Source organism: Eulemur rufifrons, chromosome 29 (genome assembly GCF_041146395.1).
Source record: "Eulemur rufifrons isolate Redbay chromosome 29, OSU_ERuf_1, whole genome shotgun sequence".
Classification (NCBI taxonomy): Eukaryota; Metazoa; Chordata; class Mammalia; order Primates; family Lemuridae; genus Eulemur; species Eulemur rufifrons.
In genome coordinates, this window is record NC_091011.1 from 41,711,823 (window position 1) to 41,737,269 (window position 25,447).

At 38.1% G+C, this 25,447-nt stretch overlaps 1 protein-coding gene across 2 annotated transcripts in view; it reads right to left on the bottom strand.

Annotated features, from left to right (window-relative positions):
* The window catches only part of GLCCI1 (glucocorticoid induced 1), an 83,682-nt gene extending 72,300 nt beyond the window's left edge, over positions 1-11,382 (bottom strand). The window contains exon 1 of one of the 2 annotated variants that reach the window (XM_069461880.1): positions 10,382-11,382. In XM_069461880.1, the coding sequence (XP_069317981.1) occupies positions 10,382-10,820 (439 nt within the window). In that variant the 5' untranslated portion in view covers positions 10,821-11,382. The remainder of the gene's footprint in view (positions 1-10,381) is intronic. The other variant, XM_069461881.1, reaches the window with a different exon arrangement.
* Positions 11,383-25,447: the final 14,065 nt, after the last annotated feature.

Below are 25,447 nucleotides of genomic sequence, written 5' to 3' on the forward strand. Positions count from 1 at the left end.
TTTCTTTTACATTTTCAGGTAATTAATTCAAGAATGGAATAATATTTTAAAATGAACAAGACAAATATTAATGATAATTAATTTTGTTACTTTTCTTATACCTGTTTCCTAAAATTCCTATATGCAATTTTAGATGGTGTATTATATGGCTATATTCAGGAGCTATAAGCTTTTCTTCAGTGTTCCATAATGCAACATTAAAAAAAAATCAACTCACAAGATATGATTCATCTAAAATCATTTGTTTTACCATGAGGTTAAGTGTAACAATTATTTCATTAAATAGAAATATCTGCATAAAGATGTTATTTTTTTTTTTGACCACATGCTTGGGACAAAGTAAAATAGGACAACCTATTTCACTAACGATTAACTAACACAACTGAATAGTAATATGAAAGGCTATAATGCTAATATTTCTTTAAAGTAAAAAATAAAGTGGATAAAAATAAAAAATGGGTAAATTCTGAGTATAAGGAAGAAAACCAGATCATTGTGCATTCAACCAAAATATCAAGTAAATGGTAATGTAATGCATGAAAAACTTATCACTTTCCATTCTAGTTCAGCAGTAGCAGATGTCTAGTCAAAGCGAAGTCCCCTACTCATCTCAATAGCCTCACAAGGCATCACTGTCCAGCATTACTACACATTATTACTACATATTACAACATTACTACACAAGAAGCCACATCCAACAATACAGTTCAGACTTCTGCAAGGATGTGTGTGTATATGTGTGCAGAGAGAGAAAGGGTCAGTGTCATCATTCTAGGCCAAACTATACTAGAATATTAAAATACATATAAACAGTAATATATGTATATTATAGAAGCCATAAAATGAAGCTATTCTAAGTTTCATCTAATGAAAGAAAATACACACGAACAGAATTGCTACTTCAAAAGAGAGTACCAAAAAGTTCAAGCTAACTTAGGTAAGCATAAGACCATAATAATTCATATATGAAATCCAAAGCTCAGTGAGAATAGTGGGTCAAATGCTTGACATATTTTAAACAAATTATCCCTGTTCAGAAATAACAATGTGAACCTACCAATTGCACCTAGTGTAATTACTTTGTAGAGGTCAAAACATAGTTCCTCACACATAGTAGGGATTCAATAAACATCTGCTGTGTGAAAGAGGATGAAAAATCCATTAGTTTACCACTGTACTATCAACAACTAGTATAATATGTGACTCAAACATTTCTTGAATGAAATTATCACTGAAATAACATTAAAGCTAAACTAATCTTTATGTATACATTAACACATGGCCATGTTACCCAAAAAGTGAGCAAATGCAATCCACTGAACTAGGTGTTTTTTAATAATGGGTCACTCTGGTATATAAAATATTATATGACTTTAAAATACTTTTTCAAAGCTATCTGATCACAATATTGCAGAATATTGTAGCTGTTTTCAAAAAGCTAATTTCTGAGCACACTCTAAATCTCCAACTTTGTAATACTAATAAAAATACATTTAGCAATGTTTACCATCCCCTGTTTAGTAAGTGCTATACACTTAAATGATTTGACTTAAAGCAAGAAAAGGACAGTTGATTCTTTTAGGGGTGATACATCAGAGTAACCCCTAAAATACTTTAGAAAAAAGAAAGTGACATTGTCACACAACTTTTTTTTGAGACAGGGTCTCGCTCTGTTGCCAGGACTAGAGTGCAGTGGTGTCATCATAGCTCACAAACCTCAAACTCCTGGGCTCAAGCGATCCTCTCATCTCAGCCTCCTGAGTAGCTGAGACTACAAGTGCGTACCACCAGGCCCAGTTAATTTTTTTTTTTTTTTTTGGTAGGTAGTGATAGGGTCTCGCTATGGCCCATGCTGGTCTCAAACACCTGACTTCAAGTGATTCTGCTGCCTCAGCCTCCCAAAGTCCTAGAATTACAGGAGTGATCCACCATGCCTGGCCTGTTACAGAACTTTCAAAGATATCATAGATATATTTTGTTTATAGACAGTTAGCTTATAAACAAATCTGTATTTTTCTATGATCTTTTTGTACCTTCATGGAAGGATCACTTCACAAGTTTATATGAGGAATAGCAATGTTTCTGTATGGCTAGACCTGATGTAGCCCTGAGCAACTAAGCCCAACTAGCTTTATTATCTTCTAAGATATCAATATTAATTCACTAATTCAACTTACAAAGTAATACATTTAACTAGAAAAGTAAATATAATTACCCTGCCATGAGAAACTTTATACATCACACAGACTCTATAGAAGACTTTCAATCTCCTAACAATTTTTAATGTTACTTATATATAAAAGGAATCATTTCTATATTGACTATTATGGAGAGCTTACAGTAAGCACAAATGACACTCCAGTAAAAAACACCCTAGAAAAAACTATTAAAATGGAGACTGAAATTTCTTTTCTACATCACATCAACAAACCTAGAAGTGAAGGAGCTGAGTTAAATCATTTTTTAAGGTAGCGTGCCTTGCTTTGCCATGAAAGATACTATGTAAAATGCTGCTAAAATATCAAAGGATAAAAGTAAAGAATCATAATGTTGGGGCTGAATGAAGCCTTATGATACTTTATTATAAATGGGCAGATTTTTTAAAGCTTACGTTGACAAATATGAAAAAACAAAAAAGACTTTATTCTACCCAGATTTTGAAATTTCATGGGAAAGGAAGATTTAAAAATGTAACGCTGAATTCTGTCTTAACAAAGTGGTAGGTTATTTAAGGACCAAGGGGAAAGCCCAATTATGGCACAATAAGGTTTCAAAGTGCTATGACATTCTTAACACATACCTGGGGTCTGAATCATTGGGGATACTTACACAGCTATTTTAAGTTCTATGGACCTTAGAGTCTAGTCCAATTTGGCTCTAACTCCATCCAACCCCCCAAAGCTATTTTTAGCCTTTCTGTGACTTTACTGTATAGGTAGTGGGTAACCAACCCACTGTGCATGTTTTCCTGCCCCACACACTAACTGGGTTCCAGAAGCAACTTTCAGCTATCTTGTAGTCAAGACTTAGAGCATCACAAGGGCCCTTGTGCATGCTGCATTACCTTGGGCAAATTACTTAACTTCTCAGGACCTCATTTCCTCATCTGTGAAAAGATAATACTAAAAGAACCTTATATTGGGTTCTGGTCAAGATTAGTAGTTCACATAAAAGCTCAAAATATGATAACTACTATCATTAAGAATCATCTAGTTCTAGTCTAATAAACTTTTTTCCTTTCAATAGCAGAAATCTTTTCCCTACTCAACCAAAATCTTAAAAATCTTATCCCTTTCATTTTAAAGACAGAGAAAATAAGATGCAAGGAGTTAGTGACTTGTTATAAGTCAAATGTTAAAACTGAAAATAGAACCCAAGTCTGTTGACTCCAAATCTAATATTTCCCAGTATACCTTTTTGTCTCTAAGATACTTTTATGGAACCATTTGGAAAACAAATTACTTTGTCTTTCATTTTATAATTAATTCTAGAGAAAAGAGCCAGGTTATACTATCAAAGAATAATCTAGCCACCCATGCTTCATTTTATCTTCGTCAGAAAATCAGCAAATAATCCCAAAAGCAAATTTATAGACTCAGTTATAGCATAACTCTAGGCAGTCAATACTCCTTCAATCTCATCTATAGTAATACCATCTATAGTAACCATTTTGTTAAGTATATAATATTTATTAATGGAGCTAATTAAGTCACAGAGTTCATTTATGTCTTATTCACTTGTTTCTGCTTAGAAAATAAGTATCTAATAATTTTAGAACATGCTTCATCAGAAAGTTAATGTAGAAGTTAAAATTAGCTATATGGACTATTCACAAAAGTTCTCTCTTATGGCCATACTGGATAAATAAGGGACCATTACTGTCAGTAGTTGATAGGTATTTGATCTTCAGTAGTACTAGGCAGCAAGTTTTAGCAGTTTTTGCCTTTTTGTTATGAAACACATCTAGATGGTTGGTGGATTTCTTAATAATTCTAATAACTTGGCAGATAATTTGGACATAGAACTTTTCATGCAAACATGGGCTCCATTTGTTTAATTCATCCTTATTTTTGGTGAGCCATCCTTAAAGTGCACCATGGTGGCACTTGATTAAGTTACATACACACAGACTTCAAATGCACAAATTGCAGCCTCTTGGCCAAGAGGGCCAAATCAACCTAGTGCCAGTTGCTGAACCAATCCTTGAGACCAGTCTCTGCTTAGTGAATCCTGAAGCATTAATCAGTTTAGCAACATATATAACTAATTTATTTTAACATCTATGAAGGGAGAAGAGGGGAGAACACTTCTGCTCATTATAATGTGATTCAAGGACAGTATAGATTTTGGTTACATAAAAGGAAGGCCAGATACAAACAAATTCATATCCCTGAGCCCTCAGGAACAAGGATTTCCCACTTTCCAACCCTCACATACACTTTATGCAAGAAAGAAATGGAGAAAAATGGTCAATCCATCCATAATTCTATTTTAGTTTACATTCACCAAACTAGGTCTCACATTTTTAGAGTTTCTGAAAATGTCGGAGCATGTCCCAGTACAGCATAATAGTGCCATGGAAACAAAAGAAAATTAATTCCTTTGTCATTCTTTTAGCTCAGAAATCACAGCTGATCATCAATATTACAGTCTTTTTGAGTTAGGAGCAACAGGATAGTCTTGTGGAATGAACATTGGATCTAGAATCAGAAGATCACATTCTAAATCCACTTCCTTGCTGAATGAAAATATACATACAGTTAGCACTCAAATATGTTTTCTTCCTTCCTTCCTACCTACAACAACTAGAGATATAGCATAACAGAGGGGAAGTCACTGAGGTATTATTGAACTTGCCCTCTGGTATTTGCCTCAATTAACATTCACTTGGAGTAAACAACAATGCTTAAAGGTATCTGCTATATTTTTTCATACTACAATGAAATTTCCAAAATTTGTTCATAAGTCCTTAGATTTTTCAGAATTACTGCTAATCCATTAAAATTTGTTTTACAGAATAAGCACAAATATTCTTCTAGAATAGCTGGAAGATAAGTGAAGTCATGGTCACTTCCAGGGGTTCAGAGGAGGGGTAGAGGGAAAGATAGGTACCTTCTGGTTCTTTCATCAGTTCCCTAGGCTTTCTATATTAATAGATGAACATTTGTACTCTCTTTCCTCTGCTTACTTTTGACAAGCCAGTTAGAGACCATAGGTTAGATAAGCTCAACCTCTTGTTAAAATAATTAAACAGTATATAGCACAGAAAGAGTGTCAGTGATTTGGTTTCTTAGATACTTAAGAGAATAAAATTTTATTTTGAAGACAAAAGACAACAGCGCCAGGCACAGACCCTTGACAGTAGCTGTAGAAAAGCCTATCCTGGTGGTATCTGGGAATTTTAGGTTCCGTAGAAAAAAACAAACTAAAATTAAGAATAACAAAGTCACTAGTATATACTCCTTGCCAGATTATTAGCTACATGTGAAGGTTTTTATAAAACAGATTTTTAGAAATGTTTTAAATTTTAGACTTAAGGAAAACCCTCTCCTAGTAGCAGCCATTTGTTGAACATTGTCATTTATTTCTATTTTATTCACGGCCACGGAGCCCAGTTACTCCTTCATTTTCTTATTCACATATAGTCCACATTGTCACAAATAAAATAAAAACCACAAGGATGTTATTATCCTTCAACATTTCCCCAATGTACAAACCCTAATTTGCATTAAGTCCTTGCAGAAATTGTACACTGCAGTGAATAAAATGTCCTTCTGTAAAAAGTACAGTAATTAATAAAATGATTTTCAGTTTGATATATGCACATAAAACTTTACATACAATTAAAAATAACTAAGGTGTTTTATTCATCTTAGGTATTTAATATTCAATATGCTTAGAGTAATAGTTATCTGAGAGGAATATAATCTCTGAACATAAGACAGTAGAATGATTAAATAACTATAAATTCATTTATCTATTTTGCTATTCACTCATTGATCTAGAAATTTTCAGCACCATAAGATAATTTGATGGGGAAAAATTAGGTCCATAAATAATAAACATTGTTGGTATTTAGTGCAGTTCTCAGAGGCTGAAAACCTTTCCCCAAAATCAGTATTTGAAATCTATCACTTTAGAAAAAGTTAAAACTTCAATGTATTTTGAAGCTTTGAAAGAAGTATAGAAAAGCTTTGAAAGAAGTTCCTATAAGCAGTCTAAGAAAATTGATTTTAAAATGGAGAGGATCTTAATTTTCAAGAATATCAGCCTGAGAATAAACTTTATAGGAAGGGAAGAGTAAGAGAAAAAAGTTATTAAAATTTTTTGCATTACCCAAACTGAGCACACATAAAAATAACTTAAAAAGAGAAATTTAATGAAAAGATAAAAAACTGAAAGCAAATGAATCAATTAAAACACATAGACACACAAATATTGCAAGCAGTCATTCAACATTATATGCTGCCTGGCTTTATATTACCTTTTAAAATAGAATCATAACTTCTTTATGTATAAAACAATGAGGTTCTCAAGATGCTCATGAAAAAGTCTAATCAAATTGCACTCTAGAGTTAGCAATCTGTTAGAGTATTAGGCCTAAATAAATCAGATCTGTTAAATCAGGAACCAACACATGCTATTTTTCATAGCAGGGGCTATATAAATTACAAGCTCTTCCATGTTTTCCTTATTGGATGTGGTACACTTAAAAACAAGCAATATTCTCCATCCAGAGTACTCTAAATGCAACTCTTTTTACATCTTTTAAAACTTGTAATTCATCCTAATACCCAATCTTTATGAAAACAAAACTACAAGAGGATTTGCATTTGCTACTTACTATCTTGCACAGTAAAAATCTTGAGTATTTGTTCTGTGTTTAAATCCGGGGGTTTTGCTTTATGAGGTTTCAGAAAGAAGCAACTTTATTATATTTTCTTTTGGTTGTTACTAATGATTTTGGCTCAAAGATCATTAATTTCAACACTAACATCCTGCTATATTCTCATTTGAGTTGTTCTCTTTATCTCAAAGGTAGACTTTATATATTACCATTACAAAAAAATAACTATTTGCATAATACTTTATGATTTTACATCTATTACAAACACATCACAGGGAGCCTGAGGATGCATTCAGCAGCTTGTCATTCACCACTTCAAGACCCTTCAGAACCAAGCAAGGGGGAGGGTGACATTTTGCTAATGGCAGAAGTACAGAAATGAATATAAATAACAAACCTTGAAGTTTTAAAAATACAAAAGAAAGAAAAAAATGCAAACAAAAAGAGGATGATCCATGAGCATAAACAAAAGTTTCAATTTATAAAACTCCATGCTCTCTATATAGAGCAAGGTGTTTGGAGATTTATGCATCTTCTATTATGGTAGCTGTTTAAATTATCTAAAACTATGCTACAAAAATAAAAGATATTACCATCTCTTTTTGTTAGATTTATAAATTAATATCATAATACTAAAATTGATTGCTCCTATTTACAGAATTCAGTTTTTCTTCAGCCTTGTGAAATAATATGAATATCAATTCTCTATTACTGTAGCCTTAACCCTACAAATATGCATACTAAGAATGTTTAAGAGGGAGATGATGATATAATGTGTTTAGAAATTGTGTTGTTTCATAATTTCTTCTTGGTTAAAGAATTACCAAAAGAATATTTTTTAAGGCTTCATATTTTCTTTCATAACCATCACCCAGATAAAATAAATAAAATACTGAATGCTCAGTATGTCACCTCTAGTCCAAATGCCCATAGCACTTGCAGCTTTTTGTAAACAATATGCCTCTATACTAAACACATATCCCTTGAAACACCATCTACTTAATTTAACACTTTAAAATATAGTTTAAAATGCAGTATAACACCACCATCTTATACACACACACATACACACACACACCACTGAAATGTGCAGAAAAGGAAGGAGGTGTAGAGCAAAAGAAGAAATGGAGCACGTTGTTGTTTTTCATTCATGCAGCATAGTGATGTCAGTGTCTGCAGCAGCAGTGGCAGCGGCAGGAGCCTTGACCAGTGGAGGCTAAAATCCACTGAAGTCAGAATCTTGCAGAATTCAAAAGAAACTGAGAAGAAAATCATTTGAAAAATTAAATCAACTGTTCCATAGTACAGACTTTAAATGGCTAAGTAAACAGAACAGATCAGTAGTATAGTTTTAATTTGGGTGGGGAGAACAAGGTGGGATGTGGATAAGTAACATAGGAGTAATATAATCAGGGAACTGGGAGAATAAGAGTCTGCATTCAAAATCACTTCAGTGTAAGAAACTGACAAAACCACCCGGTGTTAAAAACAGTAGAAAAACATCTTTAGCAGAGTAAGCCCTTCCATTCCCAACACAAGCTCTCTGATGCTGCAAATCTGTCTGCTGCACAACCAGACTCAGGAAAAGTGTTTTCATCATGATTGCATTAAAATTGCATTAAACTCGGATGTGCCACCCTACAACAAAGAGGAGAGTTTAAGCCTGATCACAAATTTCATTAAAACTACTTGATGATGGAGCATGTAATTCGTAAGCAATTAAGGCTTTTGAATGACGCAGAAAAACAAGTTGTACTATTATCTGTTGTAAGGTGTTAGTGTTTATCAACAAAAGCGGAGGAGGTACTAGATGGCCATTATATTGTTGCAGCAATTGCCAGAACTTCTCTTACTGTGCCCAAAACACCCTCTGTACACAATGTGCAATGTTTATTTTATGCCTCTTACATTAGTCCCTAAAAGAGAATCCCAAAACTCAATTTATGCACTGTTGAAGCTAAATCACTCAAAAATTTATGGAACTGCTGCTTTCTTTTTCATTCTGTTACCTCTCATGTCATATAACTCTAGAAAAGGGAGTTGCATATGGCATTAATCTGTTAGAAAATGGTGGCCTTTTCTATAAAATACAGCCAAAGATGTGTGTTCAGTTGTGGTCATTATTAGGGCGATCACGTTGTTTTCATTCATTCATTCAGGATTTGCTGGAGGATGTCAGTTTCTGCAGCAGCTGGCTTGACCTGGGGGAGGAGTGGGGGAGCAAATTCCTCCCAGTGCATACAGATTACAGGATGTATTTCTTAGTGCCCATGTACTCATCCCACTGCACTACATCCTACACTGGTTCACCATCAAGTGGCCAGAAAACAACTGCTTTGGCAACATGCTAATTACAGGTCTGAAATATTAAAATAAAAACACTAAAACTGCAACCATAATGCAGGCAACCACTTTCTCCAACTCTAACACCTTCATTGAGAAAACTCCATTAAAAAAAAATTCCACATACCACATAAACATTATACAGAGCTTGACAGTGTTCCCTTCCAAGCAGAGATTTTTCCACTCAGTATGATCGTTCCCTCCACAATGCAGCAGCAGCAGCAGCAGCAGCAGCATCTGTAGCTCTAGGCTGGTATCTAATACTATTAGCTATTCCACCCTTCCTTACGAGCTTTAAGTCCCTGTGTTGGCTAATCTTCCTTTTCTCCCCCAGGACTCAACTACATCATGCACTGTGTCCCTAGACATAAACAAAACAAAACCAAAACAGAAAACATTAAGGGAAGCCCAAAGCATCCATCAGTTCACCCTTACCTTTGACACCTAACAAAAAAGAAACTTGAGATCCTTGAACATCCCAGCTGAACTGTTAAGTATACTTAAAAAATGAAAGGAAAAAATGAATACATTCCACAAACAGGTTTTTAGAAATTTACCATGGAAATCTCGGGTTGGGCATAAACTGTTTCTAGCGCAGTAGTGCTCTGATGCACGACTATATAGAGAGGTAGGTAGACTTGGGGGGGAAAAAAGTATACACTTCAATTGCACATTCAAAACTGTCCCCTCTACATATCCAGCAGATATCCTTACATCATAACTAACGCCACCAGCCCTCCAAAAAAGAAAAAAAAATTATCCCGGTAGTTACAGGCACGTTACGAACTTTGCAGGAAAGCACAAAGAGGCTGTAGAGATTACAACCACCACCTTATCCGCTGCTGGAGAGTTTGTGTGCGTGTTTAAGTGTTTCGCCCAGTTTCTCCTTCCCCGGCTACAAACAGCAAACACACGAGTGAGCTAGCCAGCTCTTAAAACTGAAAAACCTTTCGAGGCAGGCGAGTGATGGAAGATAAAATCTGAGGGGCGGCACGAGGGTCAAATAAAAGTTGCTTTTTTCAGTTCGCTCCTCCAAGCCCCGCGGCGACCGCAGGGGGTTGAGATTCCCAGAGCCACTTTCACACCTTCGATAATGCACTAGCAAAGAGAAGCCCGGAGAGGCTGAAGTTTCCACGGAGGGCACCGTCGGGGAGACGCAGCCCGGGAGGACGGGAGGGTTGGGCTCGCTACCTCTGCACACGGGCGAGCCGGGGCTCCGTCTCTCAGGTGAGCTGCTCCTCCGGTGACTCTCAGGGGACCGTCTCGGGCGGCCCTTGGCCCGGGGCGCCTGTTCAGCCGGGGCTGCGGCCGGCGGCGGCGTCGGGCTGGGCGGGCTGGGGCCGCGGGCCGCGCCGGGCCCCGGGAGGCTGCCCAGCGAGGCGGCGGTGGCGGCGGGCAGGCGCGTGGGACTGTGCTGGCTGCCCCGCAGGAGCTGGTAGGGTACCGTGGCGCGGATGGGCTGCAGCAGCCGGCCGGCTCCCGCAGCCGGGGCGCAGCCCACGCCGCCGCCGCCCGCACCGTTCCCGCTCCCGGCGGTGGCAGGCGGGGAGCCCGCGGCGCTACGCCGCATCCTCTGCGGCGGGGGATGAGGGGTCTGAGAGGAACTGGAGGAGGAGGAGGCAGTGGACATGGTCGCTCCGCGGGCCCTGGACGACGCCGGCCGACACGGAGGCGCGGGGCGGGAGGCGCGCGAGCGTGTGGGAGCCGGCGCGATAGTGCGTGCGAGTGTGTAAGGGGGAGGGGCGGGGGTATCGGGGAGGGGGCGGAGTCTCTGGGCTCCCCCTTCCCAACGCACACCCCCGCTGCCTCGGCGAGGGGGGAGGGGAGGGCTGCGAAAACAAACGTCCAACGGCCCCAACCGCCCGGCTGGGCTCGGCGTGGCGGTCACAGCCCGGGCCGCTAGGAGCCCGGAGCCGCCGCCGCCGCAGCCGCCGCCCCAGGCATCGCGCTGACAGGGCAACCGCCCGGATCACGCAGCCCAGGGGGCCGCTCGCAGCCTTCTCCTCAGCCCGCGCGGGGCTGCACACGCGGGAGAACCCGGCAGCTGCAGGGAGGCCCGGGACCCCTGCTTCTGGGGACCGGGGTGAAGGGAAAGGGCCTCGAGGTGCCTGGAGCTCCGCGGGATCCGCGCCACCGCAAACGCCGCCGCCGCCGCCGCCGCTTCTACCCACTCCTCACTCGGAATGGCAACTAATCCCCCCATTGCACCCCGCCCCCGGCACCGCCTCCCGGCGCTCCAGACCCGGCAGCTGCCAAAACGAGCGTATCCATTGGTTCCGCCGCTCTCCACTAGAACTCTAGTGATTGGTTCTCGAATAGAAGTGAGGGGCGCATCCTCCAACGACAGTGGTACCTCCTACTTTGGGGGCGGGGCGTGAGGAGGATGGGGTAAAAAGGGGGCTGTGCGCGCAGGGAGGGGCGTAACAGTTGACAGCCTTTGAGGTGAGAGCGAGACTACGAAAGTGGGTCCCTGTGTGTCCTGCGCGTGCCCCGACACCCACAGACACGCACACGCCCCAGTAAGCAGGTTGTAAGGGCTCCACCCTCCTGGGCTGTCAGTGCAACTTGAGACAGAGGACACTTGAGGCAAACTTTTTGCAAGTACGCTTGCATCCGGTGGGATGTTTTAGAGTTAGAACCAGAAGACTGAATCCCTTCCCCTCTCATTTTGGTAATCTTGAGTTTTCGTGACTAGCCGTATTAATCAAAAGAACTTCAGGTGATCAGAAGCAAAGCCTGGAAGCTAGATTGAACAAAGAGTCCATACTTTTACAGCCTATCCTAACATTTGTAGTTATGCAATGAAAAGAGATAATCAAATTCTATGTTCCAAGACAATAACTCTGAATAGCAGGGGTCAAGAAGGAATTTTATGTCATTGCCCCATCAATTAGATATATTAGTGGAGGACACCCCCATTGCCTTTCCCGAAGCAGATGGCCTCTTCAGAGGAATAAATACCAGATGTAACAATCCACTGTGATAAATTTGTTTTTTATTCTACAGTGAAACTGAGGCGGTACAAAGATTTTGGATGGCTATCAAAAACCTAAATTTATCCCCACAGTAAACCAAAGTTTTAAACCTTAGGCAGGAACAAACTAATTTAAGAATCTTCATCAGACATCTTCCATTAATTTCTATGAGGTTAAAAAAAGAAATGGGATGAATGTCAGATTGGTCTGCTCCTGATGTCTGTCCATGCTGACAAGCTTTCTCTGATTTCAGGCACTATATGCAGGGGTCAGTTTCACTTAGAGGAGTCATCCTTCTCTGCTTTCTTGTGTGTTCAGACCAGAATGCATGTTCGGGCTGTGTAAAAAAATTGATGAAACTCAATAAAAATACAAAAATTGCATCCAGCACTTCACCCCATTGAGACTAGTGATAGTTCCTCACTTTATCACATATCAGGATAATAGCTAACATTAATTGAATATTCACTATGCTCCAGCTACTGTTCTAAGGACATTGTATGTGTTAATTCATTCAGTCCTCATATAATCCACAAGGTAGATACTATTATTATCCCCACTGTGTTCTCAGCTGAGGCACAAAGAAGCTAACTGTCTTGCCTGACATCACTCAGCTAGTATGTGGGGAGGCAAGAATCTAACCCCGACAGACTAGTTCGAAAGTCTGAGTAAGGCCCCTGCTCTGGTGCCTCACAGCTTAAAACTGTGGAGTATCTGATCAGTAGAGTATGTATTTACAATAGTCCACAAATCTCATCTGTGAGATAAGTTCCCATTAGTTCAAAAGAAATTTTACAAGAGAAGAGAGCCCACTATTTTTTTTTTTTTTGCTTTTTAGAATAACATATATTTTAACAATAAATAGGGTAAAAAACTTTACTCTTTTCAGAGTGTTACTTGAGGAGCTACTACAGTTTGATGCAAGTATTGTTGCTACTAAGCCCTCATATAGGCTTATTAGATTCATTAATATGGACCTTTTCAATAAGATGCTAAGTAGGGCACTCTGAAAACTGTATGCTCTAAAAAGTTTAAAATAATTAAAAGAAACTTTTCTAGTCAAGCACTGCTGATGAATTGATTGCACCCTAACACCAGTCCCTCAACACACTCACTCATGTGGTCAAAAGTAAGATTCAGCCACACAGCAAGAAATTAACCTATGACACACTTTAATCACTTTAAATTCTCCTTTTGAAAAAGAACACTATAATAATCAAGCATAGTCCCTTCACAGCTTCGGTCCCAACCGCTGGGCCCTGGATCAGTACTGCTGCTGCACAGCAGGAGATGAGCGAGCCAAGCTTCATCTGTATTTACAGCCACTCCCCAGCACTCGCATCACTGCCTGAGCTCCGTTGCCGCACCCCTCCCACCCCCAATGCCCCCCCCCCATGCGTGGAAAAATTGTCTTCCATGAAACCAGTCCCTGGTGCCAAAAAGGTTGGGGACTGTGGCTTCTCAGGACTACTATTGCTTTCACGTCCTGTGACACTATGTTTGGGACTAGGACAAATGGAATGTCACAGCATAGAAAGAGAATATTTACAGTTCTTTGGCCCCCGAATTTTAACGTGTAAATGTGCTGGCTTTATGCAAGATAGTCTTTTAGGTAACGGTGAAAGTCTACTTAAGCATCAGCTTATGGATGTGCCACTGGCATCACACTTGGCAACTGGATTATTGTGGAGACAAAAGCTGAAAAACCAGTGATCATCACTGTTTTCTATCCTTGTAGGAATAAATGTATACTTATTCTTGATGATCTTAACAGTTAAATATAGAATATCCCCTATTACTATTGCTTCTTCTAAACTTTTTTTTTAGAAACAAAGTTTTTGTTATTTACATATAATAGTCCTTCTTACTTAATTAAGTATCATTTATTTTTCAGTTTCTTTACACTTGCCTCTTGAGAATAGCTGTTCTTAACAGTGAGATACAACTAACTACCAATCAGCAGATGTTACCCCTTAACTGATCCTCCTCAATTGTCTCAATTTCAGTCATTTTTTTTTCTGTAAATTTCAACTACCTTTTCTCCATTACTGATTCCATTTTCCATTTTTAACCTCTGATGAGCCTGCAGGAGCCACTAGGGCTAATATTTTTCATTTTGCCTGTATAAGGACCATAATACAAGGTATGCTTTTTTTTTGAATGCCAGCTCCAACACAAATATCTACATGGTTTACAGTAGCCACATAGGATATTTTTTTACTCTGAGGCTATGCTTTTACAGCAGAGATATATCTGTTTCATATTATTTTTTTTTTTCCTCATGAAAGGTACAAGTTCTAGTTCATGAGACAAGCACTGGCTAAAATTTGCTCTCTTAACAACATTGAATAAATATTCATTGATTGTTTACTATATACTAAGCACTGTTGTAGACATTCAGCTGTTATAAATCCAATAAAAAATATTGTTTTCATGACTCTTGTATTCTAGTTAGTACGAACTAAAAATAATTATAGTATATATATAATGGTTCGGATGGTGATAGGTTCTCTGGGGAAAAAGTGGGATAGGGAGCAGGAAAAGCCTAGAGGGTGCTTGCAATTTTATAAAGAGTAATCAGAAAAGCTCTCTTCATGAAGGTGGTGACATATGAGTAAAGATCTGGTGGAAATGAGGGGCAAGCCATGTGGCTATCTGGGACAAGAACTTCTCAGGCAGAGGGAACACCTAGTGCAAAGGTGCACGTAGGCTGTCATAAGCAGTAAGGATTTTAATTTAAGCATCTGCCAGGGACAAAAATTCAGGCAAGGCTTTTTTTGTTGTTGCTATTAGAAATCCACCTACAAGAAAGTTTAATCAGCTTAAGATGAACATCAGTGCAGATCTGTTTAGTGTTCTCTCCCAGCCATGACCTCATTGCTAATACTGACAGCTGGGACTGCTTCTTAGATTTGGATGGGCCTTGGATGCTCAGCCTGGCAAACCCAGATGGAAATGGAAGAGGAAGGTTTTGGTAGCTCTGTTAGCTCAACAGTTCTTTACCTTGTTTTCACTCCACATGGGGCAGCATATTAATCATATGTAGCAAATGATTCTAAATTGAATTTAACCTAAAATATAGTTCATTACCATATTTGGACTAAAAAGTAAGTATAATAGAATTCTACCTCAGATTCACTAATGGTGGATTCATATCCCACAGATAGCCAAGACATGGATAGGGCTACTGAGAAGAAAGGTATTTCGCATGCCACGAAATCATGCTTTCAATTTCATCTTCTTCCAGTTAATGTTATAGAAGTCATTACTAACATTAAGCCTTAAATAGGATTTTCAGAATTTGTTACACTTATATTCAACCAATAGGGAAAATCTGCATTGGGCCTGTCTACCCCATAGCTAGCATGGTAGCAGAACAATGCTCTTCTAGCCCAGCAACCCACTTCCCCTTCTAGGAGATTTTCCGTTTTCCTGAGAACATTTTCCTAAAGCTTCTACATACCGTTGTAGTCTACTACCATCCTCAATAAGAATAAAATATAATCAAGAACTCAACAAATGGATATTTGAAAGCAAGCACTGAGTTTATTTTAGTTCACCTTTGATTTGTTTGGAGGCTGGATTCCTTAAAAAATAAACAGAAGGTTAGTTATTTCATAAAAATAAAGGTTTAAGAGACAATGAAGATTTCTTTAACAAAGAGAAGGTGATTGAACTTCCAAATAGGTCATGATGACTTACTAGTAACTGAAAATAGTATTTTAAGATCATACTAATTCTCTGTGGGGTCATTTACATTTGCTCTAGATGTCTGATTTAAGTTGGCTGTGGTAGATTCGAACAAACACAGAAAGCCCTTAAAATATAGCTAGATATGTTGCTTTAGATCCAAATTAAGTATTGATCATTGTGACTGTGGCTTAGTATAAATTTAGAATTATTGTAATGTAATGTGTTGAGGTTGTTCCATACTTATATTTAGGAATGGCCAGAGATGACACTTGTAAAATGAAGTGATTCTATAATCAAATCAGCAACTTAGAAATTTACCAGCATTAAAAAAACTTTATATATTTTTAATCTGTCAATTTTTTTGTTCTTGCTATTCTGAAAAAGTCACCAGAAAGAAGCCATTTATCATTCTTTTTATATACAATCGGATGTAATTTCATAATTAATAAGAATCACCTTCTTGGTAATCTCAGCCATCCCCATGGCTTTAAAGGCTACAAAATGCTGGCAACTCCTAAATTAATCTCTCCAGCCCAGATATTTCCTCCAAATTCTGTATTCGTATATCTAGTTGCCTAATTGACATGTCAAGTTCTCATGAATACTTGAAATGAATGTGTCCAAAATGAAATTAAACCCTCAATTTCTGTATTCCTGCTTTCTTCCAACCTCTGAAAAAATTCTGTTCCCATAGTAAATGGTATCACCAACTATTCCAAGCAAGAAACCTGGGAAATATTTCTGATTTCTCATTCTGCTACTCACCCCACCTCCAATCCATCAGTCAGTCCTCCCATTTGTTCCTCATAAATAGATGTCTAGTCCATCCACTTTCCTCCATCTCTTCTGTTACGACATTAATCCAAATTACTGTCATCTCTTACCTAAACTATTACTATAGCTTCCCAGCTGGTCTCTCAGCTTCTACTTTTGCCTTGAGTTTCTATTTATCAGTCAGAGTAACCTTAGAAATATATTGGACCATGTTGTTTCCTGTTTAAAACTGTTTAATGTCTTCCAATAATCTTGCAACGAAATCCAAATTCCTTAAAGGAGCATTAAGGCCTGGCCTGTTGGAACTTTTGCTTCCCCCTCCGCCCAATCTTACTCTCCTCTCCCCCTCACCATTTGAGTTCCAGCCTGCTTTCATTTCCCGAAACACCACTGCAGGATCTTCACACAGGTGTATCCTCAGCCTAAAATGTTCCCTCCATTTCCCTGCTCCTCAGTTCCCCTGCGTGGTTCCTTCACATTTGTCAGGTCTTAGCTTAAAAGTCATGTCTTAGAGTGTCTTGAGTCCTCCCCCATTACTAATAACCTACAATATCTATCATTGAGCCAGTTTGTTTCATCTGTTGTGCTCATTACAAGGGTTAAATACACATTTGTTTACTTGCTTATGGGAAGCCTTCCCTACTAGATTGTGTAGTCTTTAAGGGCAGGGATCTTGTCTCGTCTGTTCATGACTTGATTGCTTAACAACTACCCAGTGCCTAGGATGTAACAGGTGCTTAATAATTGCTTGTTATCACTTTGCTGGTTGCTGATGGCCTCCTAGTTTCTTATTCCAGTCCTTGTGCAACCCTACTGCACTTTCTGTGGGAGAGTTTCCTGTGGACTTATATTAAAATCCCCCTCGTCATTTCAGTTATTTGAGTAGGTTCGTGCTTTTACACCAGATGGTCACTAATTGATGAGGTTTTAAAGGGATGCAGTGGTCAGCAATGTCACATGCTATTGAATGAGCAAGAAGTTTAAAAGCTAAGCAAAAGTCACCGGATCTCACCACCGGTCATCTTCAAGCCAACAGTGTCCATAAAATGTGGCTCCATGTAACCAGATTACAACCAGGTTAACAAGAAAGGTGAGAAGGTAGATGCGCCAATGTAGAATACTCTTTTTGAGAAATTTAACAGTAAAAATAAGGCACGAAGTAAAATGAAATCTTGGGATTCAGCAGAGTCAAAGAAAGTATATGCTGGTTTAGTTTAAAAGAATAGGGAAGAAATGACCATGGATATGCCCACAAGCCAAAGAAGCCAAAGGAGGAAAAATGAAAAAGCAAGGTTTGAATGGGGAGGAAGATTAATAGTTTAGCTTCCATGAGGCAGTAGAGGATTTGATCAAGAGCACAAGGTTGACAGAAACCCATAACATTTCTCCCTCTATTATAGGAAGGAAGGACAATGAGAGGGCAAAAGTAGGAAGAAAATTTTGGATAGAGCAAAGGGAAGTTGGGCATGGCCACTCAGGAGGTAGCAAAGTCATCTACAAACTGGTTATCAAGGGGAAGATCAGAATCTCTCGAAAGACTTTTCTGAATCATACCTCCATCTCTTACCACTCTGCCCGAGAGTGTAGTTGTGTTCCACTACCGCTAAAGCAGAGACTCGCAGCTTCAGAAGCCCATTGTGGTTGATGTGTGTGCCTTATTTTAAGGTGGTGCTATGGTTTGAATGTTTGTCCCCTCCAAAACTCATGTTGAAATTTAATTGCCACTGTAACAGTATTAAGAGGTGGCACCATTAAGAGGTAATTAGGTCATGAGGGTTCCACCCTCATGAATGGACTAATGCCATTATCACGGGAGTGGGTTCATTATTGCAGAAGTGGGTTTACCCCTCTCTTGCACTGTCTTTGTCCTCCCACCATGTGTTGCTGCAAGAAGGGCTTCACCAGAGGCCAACACCTTGACACTGGACTTCCCAGTCTCCACACCTGTGAGCCAATAAATTTCTGTTCATTGTAAATTACCCGGTCTGTGGTATTCTGTTATAGCAACAGAAAATGGACTAAGACAGGTAGGGTAGAGCAGAGACAGACTGCAGTTAGTGAAGAGAAGGATAGTTAGAAGGGAACATGGGAGTTGAAGAGCTCTGGCATCTTGAGGAATATAACAAGGAAACAGAACTGTATTTTCCAAACATGTCAGATTACCAGGCATACCTGGGGCCCTTGCTAAAAATATAGATTTCAGTCCCCTTCCCTGAAGAATCTAATTCAGCAGTTCTGGTGGTGGGAGGGGTAGGATTGTATAATTTTTAACAAGTTCCCCAGGTGATCTTTATGACTAGGCAAATTTGGGAAACAGTGGATGTGAAATAAAAGTTCACCAAGTATAATTGCAGGCCCAAAATATTTTCTCCATTTTCAGCAAAATACAAAGAAACATTGATACCTGACATCAATTGGTGGAAATTACCCAAAGAAAACAACTTTCAAAATTCTACTTATATTACGACAAAATAATCTAAGAGGTCTATTCATTTTACATGATTGGTATCTAATTCTATGTTTCCAAATAACGTACAGTGATATGTAAAATGTGACTAGATTATAGATATTTGTTTATTATAGGGAATTTCATTGAGGAAAAGGTAAACAGAACTGACTGGCTAACAGTTATTTTTTATAATATAGTAATGTCAGATGTTTTAAAGCCTGTTCGGCTTCTATTTGCTTAGCTCCCAGATTAATAAACCAAACATAATAAAATCTAAGAATGTAACTTGATCTTATCCATTCCTAACATTCTTAAACAAAATCTTTAGCACACTAGCAGTAGAGCTGCTGAGAAAGGATTCATGTTTGTGAAAAATACTTTTCCATTCCCCACCTAAGAAAGAGTGATTTGTATTGATATACAATAGTTGCAGCCCAGACTGCTTTCTGGGACCACAGAGCTCCACTAATTTAGACCAGTTTTCCTCCATTCTAGTTGGCTCTGACCATCAGGTATAAATTAGTACTAAATCAATATTAGCTGATACTTCCCCAGGTGTGGGAAGTGAGGAAACCTGATCACATGAGCAAACACAGCCCTTCCTGGCTACGTTTAAAATAAGATGGCTATTAATATAGTGTATTGGAAGAAGGCTTTTTTTTAAATCAATCTTATGCCACTGTAATTTGCATGAACTTGATATAGTGATTACATTAGTCAGTTAGAATGAATTTTCAGTTATCATAGAATAGATCCCCCTACCTCCCTTCACACTGTTTGCACCCTTTCATGAACGCTTCTCCTGCCCTTCCCATTCCTTCTCACCCTCAGCCATGCCAGATGGGCCACACCTTTTTCATTTCTAGTGCTACTTACTTACGGGTAGAGTGGAGGCACCAAGGGGACTGAGTTTACATACCTGCTTTAACTGCTCACCTTGGGTGGAGCAGTGTCCTAAATAAACTTTAGTTTTGCCACAGCACCATTACTCAACAAAGTATTTTTACAAGTGTCACTTAATAACACAAAAATAAACAAGGCACTTAAACTTGTTATTGAGGAGAGAAGCTTTTAGCTATACTTTCTTACTCAAGGGCCAATCTCACTTCACTTGTTCTTAGAAAACTCTTAAGGAGTTTTATTTAAAGAAACTCAGGCAGAGCCCCAGTACTATGAGACAGATCTAAGCTACCTTTACCCTTGAAGGGATTAGTTCCGTTGTTAATTCTCAATGACAAGGAATTTTGTCATTTCTCTTAACACTTTCCAGTCACAGTGTAACTACGCATTCAATGCTTTCACAAATATAAAAAAAAAAAATATGTTTAGTACACAGCCATAGATGGAAACAGAAACAAATGTTCAAAATTCCAAGGAAATGATGTAACGCTACATGACTTTTTCCCTTTCTACTTCCTGGGTTTTATAGAAACCTCAGTACTTTTGAAGCACTTTCATACCTGTGACCTTTTTGTGTCACCACAATTCTGTGAAGTAGTTAGAATCTGTATACTCTCCCCATTCTACAGATGGGGAAATGGAGGCCCACAGTTGTGGCTGGGGTCACAGCACGTGAGTGCTTCAGAAGTGGAGGCCAGGTCTTCTGATTCTTTCACTATAAAAATCGGTTTTTTTTTTTCCCCCCAGTGTTTTTCCTTCACTATAAAAATAGCCTCTGTAGCAAGAGTCAGGGATGTGCTCCTTGCAATAGAGAGGTATGGATCTTTGAAGGACCTCTGAGATAATAGCATATACAAGAGAGGACACTTACTGCCTAAGAGATTGATTACCTACATTCAGGGCAACTTGATGATGCACCCTGATAGGAGAAGGGCCTGTCTAGAGGACCTGATTTGCTTTAAATGTCCAGAGTTCCTGATAGAAAGGCAGGGTGTGGTAATTATATATCTAACTTTTGGCTTATCTATTCCGTATCCTCACTCTCACAGAAGTCTTTCAAACATCAGTAATTACAGCTTTCAGAGCCAAAGCCCACAAATTCATAATCCACACAGATGACATACTAAAATCTCCTCGAACTTGTAAGTCTGAAGAAAATTTCAGCACTCGTGGACTCACATTAAAGGAAAACTGCTTTAAAAAGAGGTAGACTTTGTTTCTATGCCACAGCTCTACTCTGCCACATAGACGTGTCATAGTTTCACATTGATCCAAGGAAGTGTGTCTAAACTCATCTGCCTCTGAATTTAATCAGTAACTTAAAAAATAGACTAAAGTGTGTGTGTAGATAAGACCATTGGATTAAAATCAAATAGTCTGACATTGGAAAAATGATCTAAATTAATGAAACCAACTGGAAACAATGAAGGAACTGCTTCTTAGCAAGATGAAGAATCAGTATCAAGAAATAAGTACAGCACAGAAAAGCAGTCATCCTTGTCATGGCAGCCTATAAGTGGAACCTGAGTTAATTACATCATAACTTATTTTTCAGAATTCAGCAATTCTTGCTATAGTGGCATCAATATAACAATATAAGGTGTAGTGGAATTTCCCACCATCTGTATCACAGGCCGGATCAATCATAGTACATCCCGTCTAATGCGGAGTCCCACAACTTAGGAGCCTTAATATTTAAAGAATTATAAAAGTAGACTCTAGAAAAAAGTCAAATGAATAAGCTTTATTTAGTTTAGAGAAGAAGTTCAAAGAAGGGTTAGTAATGGCCTTCAGATATATTTAGTACCATAGATATCAGTGTTTGGGGATTTTTTATTGTAGAAAGAATGCAAGGAAATAAAGTTTTAAGAGGGACAGGGTAAATAAAAACATTATGTTCAGCACTCACACTATGCTATGTACTCCATATACATCATCTTATGGAATCCTCACAGAAACCCTACAAGACAGATAGAAACTAAGAATAAGAGAATTAGTAAAGTCAAGGTCAAAGTTCAAGGTCAATATTCTTTACCTAGTTTTTGGTCCTAGGGTCTGTGTACTTCCAAAGCCTGTGCTATGACACCAAGTCACTGTAATTCTACATTGGACAGGGTTATGGAATCTTTTTCCCTCATTAAATTCAAGAATAGTTTCTAGAGACATATATCTAGGATAGTGATATAGTCCTATCTGGAAATAGGAAAATGGACTTCATTCCTCTGAGGCCACTACCTTCAGCCCTGTAATTTTAGATTAAAATTCGGATCAATAGAGATTTAGTCTGAGGCTTTTACTGGGTACACTTTTTTTTTTTTAAATCATTAAAGATCTGATGCCTATAGCATGAGTAACAGTTTAGGTATATATTTAAAGTTTCCTCTACCTACTTAAATATCCAACAGTAAGGAATTAGTCCGATAGATTAGAGTATATCCATACAATAGAATTCTGTGTTATTGTTAGAATTATGTGGAAGAAATTTTAATAACATAGGAAAATGTTTATGATATATTGCCAAGTGAATAAAAGAAACCCCAGAAAAACCCAACCAAACTATAAAGTATGTTCCTAGTTGAATGTAAATATATATCTACATATGCATGTATAAAAACACACGGGAGGATATATACCAAAATATTAACACTGGTTCCCTGTGGTTACTGGGATAATGGGTGACTTTTATTTTCATCTCTGAGCTTCTTTACATTTTTCTAAAATGAACATTTCCTACATATATTACTAGAAAGAATGCTTTATACATACCACACACAAAAAAAACCAATTTTCTATGAAGATTTTAAAATTGAGAAATATAATAACAATGTATTAGGAATGCAATTATATATAGGATGAGGAAAATATTTAATATATTAAATAACATACAGCCCATTATTGACAGCAAACTGTCACTCTGTCCAACACTGGAAATAAAATTGGCCCTTCCTATAATTTTTTATCATGCTGAAACTATCAAATACAACTACCAAAGTTCTTGTAGCCCTGGCCTAATACCCTCTATTCAGAAGGCACACAGAAAACACACCACTAAGCATATGGTACCATGTGTATAAAATGAAGATGATAATTAAAACTACCTAATGGGATTCTTATGTCTTAAGATATAAATAAAATAATACTTTTAATGTTCCTAGCACTGTACCTGGAATACAGTAAGCACTCAATAAATGTTACCTATCCCGGTAGTTAGGTTCTTGCTGATAAGCTAAAGAACAGAAAATTGTACAGAAGATGGTTATTGACAGCAGCCACCTGGCACACATACTTCATTTTAAAATAGCCTTGCAATTAATGTAGGTGGTGTCTAAAGGAACCTTTGATACACTGTAATTACATAGTTTACTTCATTCTCCATACTTATCAAGGTTTTAATGAGTAATAACAACAGGAAATGAAGCCATGATAAAATTCAATTTTTCTTTAATCATTTTGCTTACGTTTATACTACCAAAAATGATTGAAATATAAAGAAGATGTTAGAACTTTATAATTACCATGTTATTTGAATTTTTGTGATTAAAAACAACTTCAAATTTAGATTTGTTCTTCACTATAATACAAACAAAAAGCAACATCTAAGATTCTTCTCCATTTGGAGACACACACACACACACACATACAGTTGTTTAAATGTATTTTAGTCATCTATGTTTGGTAATATTAGAATGGTTATGTCCCACATTTTTAAGACAAATCATTTAGTAGGGGTCACATTTCTGGATGAGGACACATTAGCCCAGTGATTTCAAAGAACATGGCTTGGGTCTGGCATCATATTTCAAGATTAAGAATAAAAACCTAAGTTATGTAGTAAGTGAAAGATGCTAAAATTATATTGATAACTGATAAGATGGTGGTTCAGAAATATGAGTAGGATTTTAAACATTTAAACTTAGGCTTCTTTGTCTTCCACACTGATTGATAGCAGAATTATTTTTGTGGGGAGAGCAAAACATCCACATGACGTAGTGGCAAATATTTTTGTAAGTTTGAGAATAAGGATGTCTTCTCCCCAATGCAGCCAGTTCAAAAATGCAATTAGAGACTATGCCTCACATATCAACCCTGCCCCTTTCCATCTCATTCTCTGACCATCTTCTCAGAGGCCCTTTTATGTTACCCTCCAGGACCATTGCTAATTAATGCCTTCTGGGGTCCACCTTCCTTAGAGCTATTTAGGCTTTTCTGCTTTTTCAGGAAAAAGTTCATCCTGGGTGATATATATCAATCCTTGCTCAACCTAATCCAGCTTGTTTTCCAGCTAACAGGTTTATTTTTGGCCCCAGGAGGCAGGATAAAGGGGGAGAGGGGAAGGACCCTGGAAGTGGCTCAGTACACAGCTGGGTGGACTGATCTCACCAAAGATAACAGGTTCCTGTATTTCCTTGCATATGCTCAGTGTCATTTTTCTTAGTTTCATCAAAATTTCACATTTTAAACATTTATTTTTATGCTTCCTTCTGTTTCTATCACATACTTTTAAGATAATCAATTTTAAAGCAAGAAAACAAGAGATTTCAAGGAAAACTTCAAAGGGGAAAGGATGAGAGCCTATGAGAAGTTGTTTCCCTACTTTCTCCCACTCAGAACTGATTTATATCTGACTGAGCAGTGGTTCTGTGTTTATATTCCATGTAGCAGATTCCTCTTGTGGATAAATAGGGGATATCTCTTTCTCTTCCTCAGCGGAAACTACATGAGTCTAGATTTGGAAACTAGACAACATCTGCCAATATGGGGAAGAATAGTTAAATAGAGGATGGATTTTCATTTCAGAAAACTTGAAAGGGAACAGATCCTTGGGCAACTGAAAGAACATATTTGGATCAGTAAAATTAAAGGAGGCTTCGGGAGGAGTGGACTTTATGTTGCACAGACTACCTTAGGAAAAAAACTCATCTGAATTATGAGGGACAAATTAGTTAACTGGCCTGAGTTTCAATTTCTTCATCTGTAGAATCTGGTGATTAAACTGGCCCAGCAAAAGATATAATACACACAAATTGGAATGAATCTGCATTTTCTAAGCCTGATGAATTTTTAAAAACTGTATTAAGTGACTAACTGGAAGCTTAAAGATGAAAGGAAAAAACCCAGTCACGCTTCTTGAGGTAAAATGGTGGTCTAACTGAAAATTCTGTTGTTTCTGAGAACAAATTACAAAGAGATAAAAACACTCAAGATCATGTGGATGGCTTCTGCTCCCCACTCTGGGACTGTAATGTAAGATCTGGAAAAAGAACATTCTCTATAGGAACATAAATGTTAAAGTGTGAACATTTTGCTTTTATTTCAATCAAAAAATAAATAAATGAATTAAATGTCAAAGATATCCATTCTAATTTGAACTTCTCTGTACATAACCTAGCATGTAGTGAATGCTAAAATCTGTTCATGGTATATGACCAAATATTCTCTATGCAATGTGTAGGTGTTAGATAAATG